Raw genomic sequence first — 19,205 nt, forward strand, 5'->3', positions numbered from 1 at the left:
TTGCTTGAGGGTTTTGTCTGATTGGGTTATAAAGTGTGTTTTTTGCTCTTCTATCAGACAGGCTTTAGACCAATTTGTGAAACCTTAAAAAAACATCACTGCTCTTTTCCTAAATTTTCCAAAAGCTATTGATGTGCAGAAGGTGGCCTGCATATGTTTTATAAATTTCACATCAGCTATTGCTATAGCTGACAGATTTTGGCTGAAGCGAGTAACATTTTTCCTGCTGCAACTTATGGTTTATCCATTTTTGTGTAAAGTTACATATGTGAATGAATTAATTTGGTGCACACTTCTTTTAGTTACTTCCTAGAGTGGGGTAAAGCACCTGTTTTACTATGGAGACTTAAATCCGACCTAACCCAACCACATTTCAAGCTGGGGTCAATTTAAGTTTTTGGTCAGAGTGAGTATTTACACAGGATCTTTAAAGACTTAATTCCACTAGAAATGTTTGGGTCCTCATCCACTTCAGCTAATCTTTTATGGATGTATTTGGACACGAGGACCATATTTTCTAAGGACTTATGTCGCCCTTGAGCGACGCAAGTCTTTGAAGGGGATTTACAAAGCCGCATGACTTTGTAAAGAAATGTGACGCAACACAAAGATTTGTGCTTGTGCTACTTTGAGTTACATTTTCTCGTGGTAGGCATTCCATGAGTAACGCATGGACGTTCCTATGCATCCACCCATGAAATCTCAGATTTACTAAAAGTAGTAAGCCTAGGATTGCACTAAAATGGTGCGCCTACCCACAGATCATTGTTACAAGTAGAAATATTTATCCTAGTTACTTCCTCTTTCTATGCATGACGCTATCGAGGTCACACAAAGAGGGAATTGATTTTTAGGATTGTTTTTTTACAAAAAGGCACCCCTTCCTGAAAAAAACAATCCTACCTGTAACATAGGCAACATGGCAGCATGGCGTAAGGGTGCCTAAATCAGTGCACTAGCAGGGAGCAGAAGTGTGCCACATTATTAGGGCCATTTATGCTCCACTACAAGGAAAGGTGAAAGCTGGACAGTCATGGTGTAACCACAACACAAATTTATTTTGCGGACCGTGGTTTCTGGTCTGAGTCCCAGTACTCTTCAGGGTTTAGGGGAGGGGCAGCACTTTCCTACCCCCTTCTGAACCAGGTAATGAATGAGTCATGTGAACGATGCACTGAATTTACTAATGAGGATTGCTGCAACGTTTATCAACTGCCTTGTTATATATTAAGTTGGCAAGCTTTTATATAACATTTATTTGATTAATTTGTATATTGTAAAATTATTTGTGTGCATAAACTAAGAATATTTCACAGTACTTAGTAATTAGATCATGCCTACAGTGGGATGATGTGTACAAGGGCCCTCTCAATGGTGTTGTAAAAGTCAAATGGTAAAATTATGGGTACTAGGATGTGTGTTAATGTTACTGCTTGACGGTCACTTGTAAAGGGGTCTCAACAAGCAACCGGGTTGCATTTTGCTGCGAGGAAAGCATCTGTCACCTCTTGAAAGTTGAAGTGTATCTAAAAAGTTTGTAACAGCCACATTCCTTTCTATAGCTTTACATTTACAGATTGCATGCTATTGCAAAAAATCTCCCTGCTGTAGTCCAAAAACACTGCATGAAAAATTGATCTTGACTTAATTTTAAAGTTTTCCCTTACCCATTTATTTTGAATGCCCCTCTCCTTCCCCTTCTACTTTATGCATGCATCTTGTATATATAGACTACTTTAAATTACAAGCCTATCAATCTCTTTCTTTGAAACCATATCCCTGCAACCTAAAAATATTCATTCCATCAACCATTTGCTTCTCACATAAACCGCTCTAGTGATCACAGAAATGTCATTAATAGATCACAAAGAAACTGAACTAAATGTTTGGAATGGTTTGAGAGCACAAGACTAATCTCAATAACCAACAATAGTGTGCTACTTGCCGTAAATCACATCAACATCTCATCAGGGAGGGTAAGTGCTATATAAATTCAATATCTTAGTAGCTAAATGTGTATTTCTGCTCTCTCCATTTCATATACTCATGGCTACTTTTAGATGTTGGGGGTTATGACTTGTGCTGTGTTGCATGAAATATTAGTAAATCTGCCTCTGAATGAGTTCGGGATGACTACAATATTGCATTCTGATATTTCGAATTTAAAGCAGTACTGAAGAAAAATTAGACTGCCAGACTTTGACAAGGACCTTGAACAATTTTGCTTGTGAAACTAAATTTAAAAGCATCTAATCAAGATAACAAGAAAATAAAGAATACATTGTTTGTAGTTTACTGCAGAATTTGAATAAATGGTTTTGAATTAGCTTTATACTAATCTCCATCATTTTATATTTTCCATACATATTTATTATTGCTCTATAAATATATTACCTGGCCACATGAATCTCATTACCGCTTGATACTACAATTTAACTATTAAGTCAACTTGTTTCACATTTCCACTGGCAGGTTTATCAAGGCTATTGGCGCTAAAGATGCACTGGGTACATTTCTTCAGCATAAGGTCTAAGGAAATGAACCCTTTTAGAAAAAAAAAATTCCAATTGTTCGAACAGTTCTGATGGTCTCAATTTAAGGGAACTGCGTCTGGTAGAATTAATGGTTTAGTTTATAAAGTGGTTCTATTCAATTTTAATACTTCCAATTTATGAGCACAAGAGGCACACTGATTCATTTATTTTAGTTTGTTTTACACAGAATAGGACCAGCTCATTTTCAAGTCTTGTACTTTTATTGGTAGAATGGCTTTCATTAATTATCCACTGACAAATGAAAAACAAAACTGAATTACACAAGGAACTCCATTCCTCATTCGTAAGTGGGTCATTATCTACATTAACAAACCAGGGTCAGAGCCTCAACGACCTTTAGCTCTCCGCACTGGACTACAGAGTGGATTGCAGTCTCTCTATCCTTGGATTCCAATCACTTTGGTCATCAGATAAGTTGCTGTATTTTGCATTTTCTAGTAAAATCAAGTATCATAAAAATAAGTCCCACAGTAAATCTCACTCCATAAAAGCTGTAGGAAAACAGAGGGCAATTACTATATTTACCTGGACGTAACGATACGTCGTTATTTGCTGCAGAGTAGAAAATGTAGTCCACTGTAACAGCGGTCCTAGAGTGGCAAGTGGTTACCTCTGGGATTCCAGTTCCAGGGATAAAATGAGAGTACACAGAAGACAAACTGAATCCATGCTGCAAGCTTGATTTAGGTCTAGGGATGTAACCAGAAACACAGAATATTGATATAACAAAAAAAAAAGTTACCACTTTTTTTCTTCAGAAAATTAAGTTAACTAATCACTTCTATAACGTTTAACGCTTGTTGGTTGCCCAATAAGAAACCAATGGAAATGACCGTCATCTCAAGCACAGACAGGTGACTGTTCCATACAACTAACTATATAAAACATTTATTTTAAACAAAAATATTGAGCATATTCTGCACATGCATGTCCCTACAACGGGGTCAACTCATTCTATTTCTCTAAAACAATGAGAATTTCCTATACTAAAACCATCACTCTAAAATGTCTGCTGTGCAGGTCTGTAGACCTACCGCAAAGCACAAGTGTGAGAGGATAAAACAAATAAGGTCTAAGTAATGTTTATTTGCTCAGGATCTGTAAGTGGACACAACAAAAGATCAATTTATGAGTCAAGCAAACAGATGGCAAAGAAAATGCAGGACAAACTATATGTCGGAAGCAAAAGTGGCAAGCAAAGTAATACTTTCGGAACAAATGAGCAATACACTACAGGTTACTGCTCTGTTAATTTCTTCTATTCGGACAAGCCTTGTGGAAACCCGGTATACTGCTTTAGCACTGCTGAAAGGGAAAGAGGCCAGGAAAAATAAAGTAACAGACATTTTTTTGCTGTATGCATTAGCCCCATAGAAACAAAATAAAGCCAAAGTCTTAAATCAGTCAAGTTAGAACCTTGGAGGTAGGCCCACCATTTCTTGCTAAAATACAGGAATAATAAACAAAACAAAAATTAGCATCATTTTGATAAGAATCTGAAAAGTACTATTCATACTTGTCAAGTCAAACTATAACTTTTAAAAGTAGCCATGAGTACAATGATGAAAACGTTACTTCTTAACAAGACTTTTTACAGGGGAGTCACATTTCCCGTTTTGGAAGAAAAGAATGTTCAAGTATTTCTTGGATTATAAACAGGGCTCGAGATGGAAATTTGGCAGCTAGAATGGACAAAGGTCAAGTTAGAATTCAGGAATTCTCCTTTACATGACAAATGGAGGATTACATCATTTTGTAGGATTATTGATGAGTCAGTTTACAGCAGTAAAATGTGGAAATAGGATGATATTGACTTTTGAAGAGGAAATAATTACAAGTGAATTCTGCATCACAATAGGTCACGCTAAACAGTCAATCTCTCAGACACTGGGGGAAATGAAAATTGCATAGTTTCTTACTTGCAGGTGTAGTTTTGCCGCTTGAAGAATTTTCTGGATTCAAATGCTGTGCACTATTTAGCTATCTAGAGGTTAGGTCCGGTATGTTCCACTTTTTTGTAGTCCTATTTTCTGTTGCTGTTGGGCGTCAACATATCCCCCATTTAGTGTTTCCTAAGACATTGTATGCCTTCCCCCGGAAGCTCCCACCTTTAGTCGCCTTCTAAAGATTTATTTTTCCCTCTTTAGTCTGTTCTCTCCTTCCATCTTAGTGGGAGGGTTACTTGTGAATACTGAAAATTCTTCAAGCTGCAAAACTACACCTACAGGCAAGTTTGCAGTGTGAATCTTTTCTGGATTCACATGCTGTGCATTCTTTTTGTAGTGGTTTTGTTAGTTTTGCGGTAGTTGGATTGAAGAGGAGCTGATATTTCTAAACAGATGTAAGACGTTTTGTCCCACTTGAGCTTCCTTGTTCGACTGCCTAAGCAGTAGTGTTTTGTGAAAGTATACACAGATGACCTGGTTGCTGCCATACATATCTCCTGTAAAGGTGTATCTGCTACAAAGACAATGGCTGCCCCTTTCTTCCTTGTTGAGTAAGTCCTTGGGGTTGAGCTTAGTTTCAGCCTTGCACTTGAGTGGCACAAGCGAATAGTTTGTGAGAGGGCTGCATGAGCGGGGAAGATGGCGGCTGGTCAGCCGGCTGAGTGAGCTGGCTTGGGCGCCCTCCTGGAAATCCCTCCCGTGCTCTCCGCGTTTTGGAAGTATGGCGTAACGCAGAGACTTATGAATTACGGAGCCCGAGAGATCCGTATAGACGCGACCGGATGATCTGGAGGCTGTTGGTTTTGTTTCCGAGGGTCTTGCTGCGGATCGATCAAGCGATCCGATTGAGACGCTACTGTGTGACTGTATTTTCGCCGAGCGGTGGAATGGCGCCAAAGCAAGCAGCAATAAATGCCAGGAACCGCAGTATTACGGCCGCATCTAGCAGCCCAGTAAAAGATGGGAAGGACGTGCTACTGGCAAGTAGCGGCTCAAGAGATCTGAATATAAATAAATCGTGGGAAACCGGCTGTTCCATCGATTTTTAACCCCCAGACTGTTAAAACTAAGAAACCATTAACAGGAGGGGAGAAAACAAAGGAAAATGAAAGCATTACAATACCCTGTACCGGTGTGCCTGCAATAACAGCTCCTAATCCAGGAATGACTTTGCCATCTGCTATGACTGTTAGAGGCCTTATCTGAGCACGCAGAAGCGCTGGTGAGTCCTGTAGACAGTTCAGGTGCTGTTTCAAATACACCCAATACACGGAAAAGAAACTGAAGGGACAGATTCCAGCGCTAAAGATGTATTACCCAGCAGTTGCATTATGGGTCCTGTAGTTTTGCTAAAGACTATGCAGAATGACTCTGAAATGGAGGCTTTTGGGGCACACCATAGGAAGTCTGCCGTTAACCAACCTGATCTCCAAGAGGGGTATCAGATGGACCCTGTAAAGGAAATAGAAGCCCTGGATACGTTTTATTCATTATCTGACCCCTCTTCATCTTCTGAGGATGAAAATCTGAGCAGAGACTGGGCAGACTAGGATACTGATAGCGCAGACTGGCCGTCTGGTAGAGGGAGTCAGGGAGATATGACCCTGTCTCAAATACGAACTGTTCGGAAACCTAGAGAACAAAGAAAGTATTAAGATCTGGCCTTGACCAAGGCTCAGGGCTTTGCAGGCTCCATGATCTGGGACTATTCTTTTTCAGCTCTGGTTGGTAATCTGCTACTGTCTGAAACGGGGGATGACGCGCCTACTGTAAGCCCAGCCCAAGATCCTCCTAAGGAGGTAACACTGGACATAATATATCAGACTATTGTAGCTCATCGTGCTGAAACGAGACTGGAAAACGCCAGAACCCAGGGGGCTTGCCGCAAGCTACAGAACTCCATTAGGAGGGTAGCCAAGGCGTGCTCTGATATTGCAGCAAGGGTTGGTGAGGCAGAGGGGCGAATCTCCACGCTTGAAGACGATCTGGCTACGCAAAAGGGGCTCACAGAGATACTTAAAAATCAGAAGGATGACGCAATCTGGAAACTTTCGGACTTAGAGAACCGGATGCGACCAAATAACCTTCGGATTCTGGGTATCCCTGAAGGGGTAGAAGGCGGGGACATTCGCCAGTTTGTTATAGAACTGTTCACAGAGGCTTTCCCAGAGTTAAAGCATTGGGAATGGCAATTTGAAATACAACGAGCCCATCGGTTTCCTTTTAAAATTCGACAGCAATCCGGACAGTCCAATGTGCTACCTCGGGCTATTTTGATTTCCTTAAATAATTTTCCTGCTCGAGAAGCTCTTTTGATTTGGCTAGGCAAATAGGAAACGAATGGAGAAGGGATATGATTTTTTGGTCAGGCCAGATTTTTGCCAAGCGACAGTTGAGCGGAGGTGGCAGCTCTGCCAACTAATCTCTCTGTTCCAAGCCAAAGGGGCACAAGCATTTTTGCTTAATCCAGCAAAGCTAAAAGTGCTCTATCAGGGCCAGATGAAAGTTTTTGTCTCTGAAATTCAAGCAAGAGAATTTTTATGTTCAATCTAATGAGTTAAATGAACAGCTGTACAAGTAAATTGAATTTTATAGTTCCTATTCGGGCTTCCATCGAAGGGCTTTATTTGATTGTTCTATGTTATGTTACCTTATGAGATGGCTTATGGCTGTGTAATAAGCTGGAGCTGTTCTCTGTCTTGTTTTTCCTCCAATTGTTTTGCGACTAAATGTGAGGGGGATTTCCAGGGGAGCCTTCAGCTCCTCATCACCAGGGACCCATGGTCCCTTTGCCATGTGTATTGGATGGGGGGGGGGTGATTGGGAGGGAATGGGTGGAAAGGGTAGGGGTTGTAGGTGGGGGAAGGGTGGGTTGGGGTGGTTAAATGAAAAACTTTCCACAGTATCATGCTTTGTTCTTAAAATGTTTTCTTTCTCCGATTATAGATGTAGTACAGTTCAAATGTTGATACCGATTCATGGCCAATCTAGGTCTGCGTATCTGCTCCTTTAACGTATGTGGGCTTAACTATAATAAAAATAAGAGAGATTCAAGCTGAATTAAGGACTATCAAACCCGATATTGTCTGTTTGCAGGAGACTCATCTTCCTTGGGTTAAGCGGCAGACCTCGACTGATTTAGGGTATGTTATACTGGCAGCATCCAAGAAATCTAATGTGGTCAGAGGGGTTGCCATTTTGGCCAGACCTACAGTGGTGATAACAGGGCGTCAGCTGGTAGATAATCAGGGTCGTTGGGCTATTTTAGAATGTCTAGTTGGGGATGCAAGATTTACTATATGTACAGTTTATGCTTCGAATTTGGACGAAGCTTTGGTTCTGGAATATTTGAACGGCGAGCTCGCATTATGGCCCACACCATTAATTTTATGTGGGGACCTGAATATTAATGTGTCGGGTAATATCTTACAATCAGGGATGCAGGATTATAAGGGCAGAAAGTCCAAAGTTTTTAAAACATTAAGCCATCTGCTTATCGACCATGGGCTAGTAGATGTCTGGGTTACTTTACATACTCAAGATCCAGGATTAACTTTTTCTTCTCCCCCCCCCCCCTCCCCAATAATAAGTTGGTACGATTAGAATATTTTTTTACATCTCTAGTGTGGGCTTCTGATTCTACGATACAGGTCTATCCTAGGGTTACGTCTGATCATGCTCCAGTGGTAATCAGTATTCCTAAAGTGGCGACCCCTAAGACCTCCAAAGTTTTCACTATGGATAGGAAACTTTTACTTGACCCTACATTTGTCAACCACATGAAGGGCTGGATTAAAGATTGTTTTCAAATAAACAGGTAATCTGTGTCATGTGATATGGTCTGGGATGCGTTCAAACCCTGTCTTAGAGGCGAAGTGCTCAGTTATGGTCTTTTTCTACAAAAACAGGCTGTGTTCGCCATTTTGGAAAATTATAGTCAACTCAAATTTGCTGAAGAAAGGCTGTCCTGTGATATAACAGCGGGTATTGATTTAACTGAGGCTCTAGATAAGCTTGCGCAATGTAAATCGAATATAAATCTCACATGGTCTCAAGAAATTGCATATAAATACCAGGTTTATAAGAAACAATGTTATGAATATGGGGAAGCTACGGGCATGTGCCCTGCCCTGAAGATTAGATCTAGAGAAGCCCAGCAAAGAATTCAAGCCATTAAAAACAGTGGAGGTTGAATGGTGCATGATCCACAAGAAATGTTGAAGGTTTTTTACGCCTTCTATTCGGATCTGTACACTGAGCAAGGGCCAGCTGATCTCCCTCTAGATTTAGGTCTTCCCTCTTTGCCATGGGAACAGTTGGGATGTGAAGACACAGATTCTAGATAGTCCTTTCACTAGTGATGAGCTGGAACAAGCCCTGGACACTATGGTCGGTGGCAAGGCCGCTGGTTCCGATAAACTTCCCATCGAAGTGTATAAAGTTTTTTTTTCAGGACCTTAAGGAAGACATGCTTGGTACGTTTCAGGCAGCTCGTTTGGGTGTCGCCCCTCGAACCTGGAGGGAGGCTAATATAATTATTTTTAAGAAGGACAAGCCTGCGGATCTCCCCGGGTCATATCGTCCAATCTCACTGGTCAATTGTGATGGTAAGCTTTACGCAAAAATTCTCGCTAACAGGTTGACGAAGGTCGTCTCTCCCCTGGTTTCGATACGGCAACATGGCTTTATTCCGGGACGGGGGACGGTTAATCATAAGTCGAGTCGTGACCCTTCTCGACGTCGCGCAGGCAAAGTCTAGGACTTGTCCTGCTTGATGCCGAGAAGGCGTTCGATCGTGTGGCCTGGAACTTCCTATGGGGGTTCTTCAACGCATGGGATTTGGCCAGAGGTTTGTCCGGGCTTTGAAGGTTCTGTATCAGTCGCCCACTGCCAAGATCTGTACAATGGGATATAGCTCCAAGGATATCGTGATATCCAGAGGTACGTGACAGGGGTGTCCGTGTTCTCCGCTCCTGTTCGCCCTATATATTAACCCTTTTATTAATATGTTAGAGCTAAGCCACCATATCCCTCTCTTTATGGTGTATCATGAGCATTTTTCGGTATTGGCTTATGCCGAAGACATCGAGGTCTTAACAGCTGACCCAGATTCGGCTCTGCCTGAAATTGAAAATTTAGCTGGCAAATTTGGAGCTGTGTCAGGCTATAAATTAAATACTACCAAAACCCAAATTGTCTGTACAGACCGTACTCGGGTCAGTGACGATAGAGTAGTTGAGGAAGCTACTTATCTGGGCATTAAGATCAGACCATGCCTAAATGAATTAGTTCAGGTTAATTGGGACCTTATTATGTGCAAGACCAAGGCAGCATTGGAGAGCTGGGAGAGCCTGCACCTTTCCTTAGTTGGGAGATCCAATCTTTTGAAAATGGTGGTTTTACCTAGGGTGATGTATTTTTTTTAGAGCGGTGCCCTTAGGGATACCTAAACCTCAGATTCAATATCTTCAATCACTTTGTGTTCGGTATTTCTGGGCTCCTGGGAAACCTCGGAGAGCAGCTCGATTTATGACTCTTCCGTAGGACAGGGGCGGCTGGGCAGTACCAGATTTTCTTCTCTACCATCTAGCTTGTCTGTTGGCTAATATGCATATTTTATTGTCTGGGCAAGAAATCAGCAACCCGGCAGAGGCACCTTCTATTTACCAGATGGTCCTTGGCCCTGAAACATAATTCTTTGTTTTGTAGGCTTGATGGTAGTTATTATAAAAGGATTCGCTTTAAAATTCTTGGGGCTGCTTTTGGGGTATGGAATACTGTCAGAATTTTTTTTCATATTCCCAGGGTATCTTTTTATACACCATTGTCAGCGGACCTAATATCGCCATCTATATTTTGGGATCATATTGTTTTGGAATGGAGAATGAAAGGTATTATACGGCTGGGGGACTTTTTTTCATCAGATGGGGTGTGTGCTCCTTTTTCTAATCTAAGGGATAAATATAAAATACCGAACACCCAGTTTTTAGGTCTTGCCTGACCCAGCGCATGCGCTGGTCTGGCGAGACTTATTGAGAGGGCTCCAAAAAGTGCTACCAGGCCAGCCTAGAGCTACAGTGCATGTGCGCGCGCGCCGCGCTTTCCCGCTATTACTTTCACTTTCGCGGCCGCTTTGATGTTTGATCGTGATCACGTTCACGATCACTTTCGCGCTTTGCATAGCCAATAGGTCTCGCTTTTGGGACCTTATAAGTGTTTAGTTATGCAACTGTTGCATGGCTAAACACTTATAAGGTCCCAAAGGCGAGACCTATTGGCTATGCCAATGCTTGTTTAAGTTCTTACAGATCCGTGATTTTCTAAATAAGCATGCCTCAGCTCTAACCCCTTACAGAGTAGTTGATGCTATTAGTCGTAAGGAAAGGATAGGGTCTTCGTATCAATTATTGTTAGCAAGTAGGGCCGATGACCTTGTTAAAGTTAATGTTAGGTGAAGAGATGCTTTGGGAGCTAATTTGGGTTCCGTTGAAAGTTCCATTAAAATTGCTCGGAAAGTCTGTCTTGCTGAGTCTTTGCGGGCGCAGCATTAATAAAACGGTTTTTAACCTCTACCGCACTCCCGTTGTAATGATGAAATGGGGTAGGACAGGGAATAGTTTAAACGACGGGAAATGTTTTCGCTGCAGGACAGACAATGCTGACATTGTACATATATTTTTTGCATGCTCCAAGCTTTGTCAGTTTTTGGGCCATATTGAAAGATTTGTCAGCAGTCATTGGAAGCCCGGTCCGAATATCTGCCACCATGATGTTATTAGGGACAGGGGAGGAATTAAATGATGATCAACCTTTGTTCAAATTTCGTTATTTAATTTTTATTGCGACAGCAGTAGCACGACTCTGTATAGCTGCCTCTTGGCTGCAGGTTGAGGCACCCCCTTTCGAAATGTGGCGAGATAAGTTTTATAATATCTTTAATTTGGAAGTTAGTCTATATTCTGTCAAAAGACCCAGCAGGCGCAAATTTGGTCTTACTATTTGGAAAGCCATGATTGACCACATTGGAGGGTAGTATCTTTTGTGAGTTTATGTTCTGTTTGGTTTTTTTCCCTATTCTGTCTAACATGTGGTGAACTTTATGTAATGTACCAATTCTACCTGCAATATTATTATGTAGTTCTTCTTCTATTGTATGGTTTTTTCATTGATACCGTGGTTCAATAAAATATATATATATTTTTTTAAAACGAATAGTTTGTGAGAGCCGTCTGGCAATTGAACCCTTAGTTTTTTTTTGTTGTTTTTTTTTAAAGTTCAAAAACCTTTATTTCTACATTACTCAGTCATACAGTCTCGCGCCTACAACCTCACGGGCCGGCTATAGAGAACACTTTATCGAAGGGACTATCCACCCTGCACACAGCCAATCGACCGACAACCCGGAGGTCCGGCAGCAAGTACCTATATACCTTTCTTAATATCAGACAAGCGCAATGCACTACAATCCTAGGCCATGAGATGAGTGTTCTGTCCATTGGGCACATCTGCTCTGTGTGCCACCAGCCATCATCAGCTATGGGGTTTGGATGTCAAGGAGCACATCTCCCTACTAGAGTCCATAAAAGACACAGTCACGATGGGCATACAACCATATCACTCCACGGATCAAGTCCCTGAGGCAGGTAGACCACACATCTCTGAGCAGCCCCACCGGTCGTACCCACGTGAAAAAACAGAGCAGTTGGGGGCCTCCCCACAATGTGCCATATAGCCGTGCCAGCGCGGCTCCCCTCCACGTTTCCCACTCCTGCAGCCCATCCCCCTTGTCACATAATGAGCCATTTACACCAGGTTCATGCATCTCATCTGCTCACCTACCAGCTCCATCAGTCGGCAATGTGACCGCCCCCACTTCCAACAGTCACGCCACCTTCAGAACCTCTCAAACCTACAGTTACCACCACTACTCATCACTTCTTCCCCATTGCTAAGCCTCAATGAGCCCCTGCCAGCTGGATGCTATATCTGTCGGCCCTGCACTCGCCGGAACCTGTCTCTCCCCTTCAGCGGAGCTGTTCTGTGTCGCCAAGTATGTTCTAAACGGATCCCATATGTCCTTAGCCCTGCTATTCAATAGTTGTGTATCAGCGTATACAGCGTTCTGTTCCTGGCAGTACAATACATCCTCTATCCATTCCTTAAATTTCGGTGCTCGACCCCTACCCCACCTACATGCAACCCGCCGTTCCGCTAGCAACAGTACAATGTTCACAAATTTCCGATTCACCTTTGGTATCGACGCAGTATAGCCCAGCAGCATCAAGAACGGGTCCTTGTCAATCGCAGCACCCAACATAGCCATCAGCGCAGTGTGGACTTGCGTCCAGTAATCGGCCACCCCTGGACACATCCAAGCCAGATGTAAAAAATCAGCACCCTCCGAGTGGCATCTATCACATTTATCATTGTCCGATAACTGGAATCTAAGCTTTCTAACAGGAGTGTAGTACAATCGCTGCAGAAACTTGTAATGAATAATATGCAATCTGCAGCTGGAAGAGATCTGGAAAGTGAGCTCACAACAATACGCCCACTGCGCTTTTGTTATGTCCCTGCCCTACTCGGCACTCCAGCTTCTAAGCGCTTTACAGTCTTCATTCCTACCATACTCTCGAATACTGCTGTATAGTTGAGAGACTAAATGACTACCATCCATAGAAGTAAGCAGGACTTGCAACGGTTTTACTATCTCAGGTTCCTCCGGATATTGCGGCAACACCGTTCGCAGCCCCTGCCGCAACCGGAGATAGTAAAAGACATCCAGCGGAGTAGGCTGATATCCACGGAACAATTGCTCTTTCGTCTTGAACTGACCGTTCACAAAGAGATCGCCCCAATGTCGGACCTGTATCCTAGCACATAACCCCCGGAACCCACCTTCCTGCAACAGAGACAGGTCCGGATGATAAACCAACGGCAAGGTCGGAGCATACAAGAGACTGAGTGCCATCCTGCGTATGATTCGCTGCCACGCATCTATCGTGCACGTCACCGTAGTGAATGGCGTTTCAATCACACTGACGGGGCCATGAATAATGCCCGGCAGTGGCAGAGGTCGGACTATCCAGTCCTCTACCGCCAGCTGCGGCATATATGGCGTAGGTGTAAACCAATGGTAAGCAAAGTGTGCCTGCGCACTCAAATAATACGCTAGAAAGTCAGGAACGTCAAATCCTCCCTTACTATATGGCTGGGTAATAATCAACCATGCCAGTCTGGGCTGCTTACCAGCCCAGACGAGTCGCAGTAACTCGGAGCGCAACGTTCGAAAAAAAAACGCACCTGGATAGTACGGAATGTTCTGGAAGAAGTATAAGAAGCGAGGTAACATCACCATTTTGATCAATGAGGCCCTACCCGCCATGGTAAACGGCAAAGATATCCAGCGAGTAACATCCTCCGCCAACTTACTCATGGCTGTACCATAATTCAAATGCAACGTCTCTTCCCGGACTTTAGAAATCTGAACCCCTAAGTATCCAAGATCCGACTCACACCATTCGAGCGGGTAATCCAACGAGAATCATCCCACCGCAGGCGTCAGGGAAAAAAACTGCGACTTCTTCCAGTTGATTTGAATTCCAGACAATCTACCAAACACCAAAAATTCGCGGAGTAACGGATTGAGGTTGGTCTGCGGATCAACCACATATAGCATTAAGTCATCAGCATATAAGGACACGTCGATCTGACGTTGAAAACATTTAAAGGCACTCTGCTTGTGCAGCTGTCTGATGCGACATGCCAGCGGCTCGATTGCTATAGCGAACAGCAGTGGGGACAACGGGCACCCTTGTCTGGTCCCCCTGGTTAATGGAATCGGGTTAGACAGCTCACCATTGATTAGCACTCTCGCTTTCGGGTCAGTATAGAGCAGTTTTATCCACGCAACAAAGATTTTGGGAAACCCCATCCTATACAGAATAGCAAACAAGTAACTCCACTCAACCGAGTCGAATGCCTTGGTTGCATCAAGAAAAATAGCAGCGACAGGCAGTTCCGGCGCTATTGTATGAATCAAAGAAAAAAAGAGTTCGCAAATTACTTGCAGTGGATCTCCCTGGGACGAACCCTGCCTGATCAGGAAGGGCAATTTTAGTCATAAGCAGCGAGAGTCTAGTGGCCAGCACCTTCGCCTTCGCCAAGACCTTGGCGTCTCAATTTATCAAAGAGAGCGGCCTATAAGAATCACAGTCCAGCGGGTCCTTACCTGGTTTCAGCAGGGAGGTAATCACCACCTCTCTCATCGTCCCCGGCAGCACTCCCACTTCCAGGGATTCCTCATAAGCCTCATGAAGCACTGGGGCCATGATATCGATATAGCATTTATAAAATTCCGCCGGCAGCCCATCCAATCCAGCCGCCTTACCATTACTCAGAGACATAATCGCCTCCCGTATTTCATCTAGTTCGAATGGAGCTCCGAGAAACTGCCTATGGTCATCACTCAGCCAACATAATGCTACATCGTCTAAGAAATCACCAAACAGGACCTCACTGCCACCGCGGGCAGCATATAACCCTTCATAATGCTCAGTGAATTGCCTTAAAATTCCCTTCGTGTCTTGATGTATAACACCACCCGGTGCACGTATCTCTAATATGTGCGAAGTTCCCCGCGAATGCCTAGTGATCGCCGCCAAGGCCCGACCCGGTCTCTCTCCTTCACAATATCTACGGGCTTGCCAATATTTGACCCTGAATTTGGTCTCTCTATCTGCTTCCCGCTCATATTGCGTCAGTTTTTCCCTAAATTCCTTATGGAGAAGACCTAACGTCTCCCGGGGCATCCTGGTTTCCAACACCTTAAGTTCGGACTCTAATTTGGTGAGCGAGCCTCGTATGGCCTTTAGTACACCAAAGCTCTTTGAAATGTAATATCCCCTAACCGTCACCTTAAACGCTTCCCAAATGGTCTCAACACTCTACTGACCCCTTGTTTCGTGGAAAAAAATCCGCTATCTCCTCCCCCAATTCTGTCTGGAACAGGGGATCCAACAACGCCGTGGGTTGCAGACGCCATGTAGGTGTTACCCTCCCATACCCCGGGACCGCTACCTGAACCAGAACTGGACAATGATCCGAATAAGACCTCGGCAGATGTATCACTCTACCTAAGTCCACCGCTAATCCACGAGATAGAAAGCAATAATCAAGCCTAGCCCAAGTGTTGGCATACGCTGTGAAGTGTATCCCCTCACGGGTCCCAGCATGCACGAACCTCCAACTATCTATTAGTCCCCCTTCCTCCATTATTCCCGCCACAGCATCCCTCACACCCCTGTTGTATTGTGGGCTGCCATCCGACCTGTCCAGCCCGGGAGTCATTGTAATATTAAAATCCCCGCCCCATATAATATGCATGAAACCTATGTTCAGTATCATACCCCACAGCATGGTGAAAAAGGCAGGTGAATCCACATTTGGCCCGTAACAATTTACAATCGTGACCGTGTCGGTACCCAGTCAACCCCATAACAGGACAAATCTCCCCTCATTATCCGTGCGTTCGCCTAGCCGCACAAACGGCTCCGTTTTCTTGATCAGAATCGCCGTGCCCCTAGCATACCCTGAATATGAGGAGAAGCTCCGCACTTCAGCCCATTTACTCGCAAAAGTGTAAGTAGCCCGGGGGCTAAGATGTGTTTCCTGCAACAAAGCGATTTGCGCCTGATGCTGTTCTAGATAGGCCACCACCCTCCTACATTTCCTCGCATCATTTAACCCTCGGACATTCCAAGTTACAATCGTGATTCTTGAGTTACGTGCATGTTCAGCCATCTCTCGTCAACCTCCCAGAATTCAAAAAGCCATCCAAATCCGAATGCATCTCCTGCCCAATGAACAGACCACACAGTATTAGGTCCCATCGCCAACCCAACATTTGAGCCTCATTAATAATCATGGCAGCATTGCACTGCACTTCTGTCAACTCACGTCTCCATAGACAACCACCCCAGCACCATTTCGATTCACTCATCCCCGTACATCAACCACAAACATCCAAACCAGAACTGAATCCCTTGTTCCCACCCCCCTCCCACTGAAGCAAACCCCAATCTGCCAGTGTCGTACCCCCCCCTTCCCTCCCACATTCACCCCAAAAACTAGGGCTAATATACACCCCAACCCCAAAACCATATGCTAGGGTATTTCCCATCGGGAAGCCTATCTAGGTGGCATCACTAATACCCCCCTACGAACGCCAGCCCAACTACACAATGTGCAGCTCGGCCCGGCGATACAGAGGGGCGTCCGGCGCTATAATCAGAGGCATCTGGGACATGCCATAAGTAACCAGTGTCATCAGTTAGCAAGCAAGACATAAACCACCCTCAATGCGGTCGGAGGAGGCCCCGATGGTGCTGAGACCCCAGAAGCAGCCAGCCAACTCCCCACATTCTCAACCCCGAATCAACCAGTCCGATACAAAGACCAGTACATTGTCTCTCAGCAAGGAACACCAATCTTAACTCTTAGGCATCGCTCTCATCTCTGCATTCAGAACAATATGCAGTCAAAGACCTCCCCACTCACGGTTCACCATCCACCAGCATCTCTTGTTGGGGGTCCATGTCGTCCTCCGCTCCGGCCCCCGACCTGTGAGTTCGTTTGTACTGCTTGAGGAAATCCTCCACCTGCTGAGGATTTGTGAAGAATTTCTGCCTCCCCTGGTACGTGTCCCGAAGGCGCGCCGGGTAGAGCAATGCGTAGTCCATTTGCAAGTTTCGCAACTTTGCCTTAACTGACAGAAATTTCCTACGTTCCTCTTGGACTAGTGGAGTGAAGTCCGGATACAGCGTGAAGGAGTTTCCATCATAGGATAATGAGCTCGTGCTTCTTGCGGCCCGTAAGGCCACATCCCGATCCTGATAGTTTAGCATCCGGGCTATGATCGGCCTGGGCGTCGCTCCCAGCCTCGGTCTGGGGCCCAAGGCCCGATGCGCCCTCTCCACTATGAAATGGGGAGAAAAGGCATCCGAACCAATCGCCGCCACCAGCATCTTCTCGACATACTCCTCCATTTTGCCCACATTGGTAGTTTCCGGAATACCCACGATGCATACATTATTACGCCTACTTCTCGCTTCTAAATCCCCATTTTTAGCCGCGATGACACGCAGTAGGTTGTCCATTCTGGATAACTGCGAAGTGTGTTGTGTCACTGTGTCCTCGGAGTCCGATATGCGCTGTTCCGCCTCTGTCAACCGTTCCTCGTGCGCGTCCAGCTTGTGCACCACCGCATCCATACGCGACGACATCCTGTCAACTTTGTCCGCAATTGTCGCAAACCCTTGGAGCATCTCTCGTAAGACATCTTGCAGATTTATCGCCGTGTCCACCGAGCCACCCGCCACTCCAGACGTCTCCGCCGAGCTGCGAGTCGCATCCCCAGGCGTGGTCGTTTTCTTACTAGCCTCAAACGTGAGTTTGGGCTGCATCGTGTCCGTCCTGCTCATCCTAATCCCTGGGCAGAGCACTCCGTCGACACCAGCAGGGGATCGCGAAGGAATCAACCGTCTCCTGACCAGCGATGGCGCAGATCCACCCTCCGAGCCGTCTTGAGCCGCCGCCCCACGCCACCCTACTGACACGAGTGTCCAGGGCAGATGGACTCAATATAGCACTCCACTCGCATTGAGTGACAATTTCAGCGCCAATTTAATGGCTACGTTGCGCGACCAGCAAGCGCATCGTCATACCAGGATTGCAGGTCCCGTGCAGTCTCTCTCTCACTAACTCGCCCGGTGCAGCCCAACGCCTCAGTGTCCACAACCAGGGCAATACCAGCCTCTGTATTCACTCCGGGGGATCCACACGTGCTCACTTTCTCCGGTCTCCAGCAATTCCAAAAGTCGCAGTCACAGCACCCAATCCCTGTATCTGCTCACTATTCCCCCAGCTCTCCAGGCACTGCCACCTCTGTACCTGGGGTCCTCCGCGCAGCACTGCCCGCTGTGCCAGGGGTGGGGGGCCGACCTCTCGCACCTCAGCCCCCAAAGACTTGTATCAGCGCAGTGGTCCACTCCCAGCAGCAATCCAGTGCCGAACCACGTCAGGGCCACAGCAGGAGTTCATGCCAGGCACCAGCTCCCGAGCGGTGGTGGGGGGAGGATACCCCCCTGCACTACCTCCTCCGGCAGCTCTCCGGTCGTCCCCGCGTTCCACCCGCATCCAAGCTGCGGTGACTCCGGGTGCGTCCCCTGCGGTCACAGCAATTGCGGCCCACAGCAGTTACTGCAGCCTCGGCCTCGCCTGTCAGCCCGATCCGGGAACGCCGCCCAGCGTCGTCGGCCGCTACCTCCGCCGCGACTTGCGGCGCGTCGCTCTCCGTCCCCGCATCAGCGAAGGCACTCAACTCCGGCAGTCCACTTCGGACACCTTGCTGATCTCCCGCTTGCGGTTACGGCACCCAGGTGTGCCCGTTAAGGAGAAATAAGCGGATAATTACCGCCGGACAGCGGGAGCCCTACGCGAAGGCTTCCATTCGCTAGTGCGCCACCTAGCGTTCCCCCAATTGAACCCTTAGTTACAGGTTTTACCAAATTGTTGTCTACAAACGAGATAAATAGTTGCTTTGTTTTCCAGCTGGTCTTTGTCTTTTCAATATAGGACATTATTGCGTCTAGTGTGTGTAACGCTCTCTTGGTTTTTTGGAAAAATCATTTGGTATTTGGATTGA

The 19,205-nt window shown here is 45.4% G+C and overlaps 1 protein-coding gene across 8 annotated transcripts in view; it reads right to left on the minus strand.

Moving 5' to 3' along the window:
* ANGEL2 (angel homolog 2) overlaps nt 1–19,205 on the minus strand; it is a 402,703-nt gene that overhangs the window by 24,242 nt on the left and 359,256 nt on the right. For all 8 annotated transcript variants that reach the window (XM_085612886.1, XM_085612885.1, XM_085612891.1 and 5 more), the window contains one exon: nt 3,081–3,244. In XM_085612886.1, coding sequence (XP_085469012.1) covers nt 3,081–3,244 — 164 coding nt within the window. The remainder of the gene's footprint in view (nt 1–3,080; nt 3,245–19,205) is intronic.

This window comes from Triturus cristatus, chromosome 6 (assembly GCF_964204655.1).
Source record: "Triturus cristatus chromosome 6, aTriCri1.1, whole genome shotgun sequence".
NCBI classification, from domain to species: domain Eukaryota; kingdom Metazoa; phylum Chordata; class Amphibia; order Caudata; family Salamandridae; genus Triturus; species Triturus cristatus.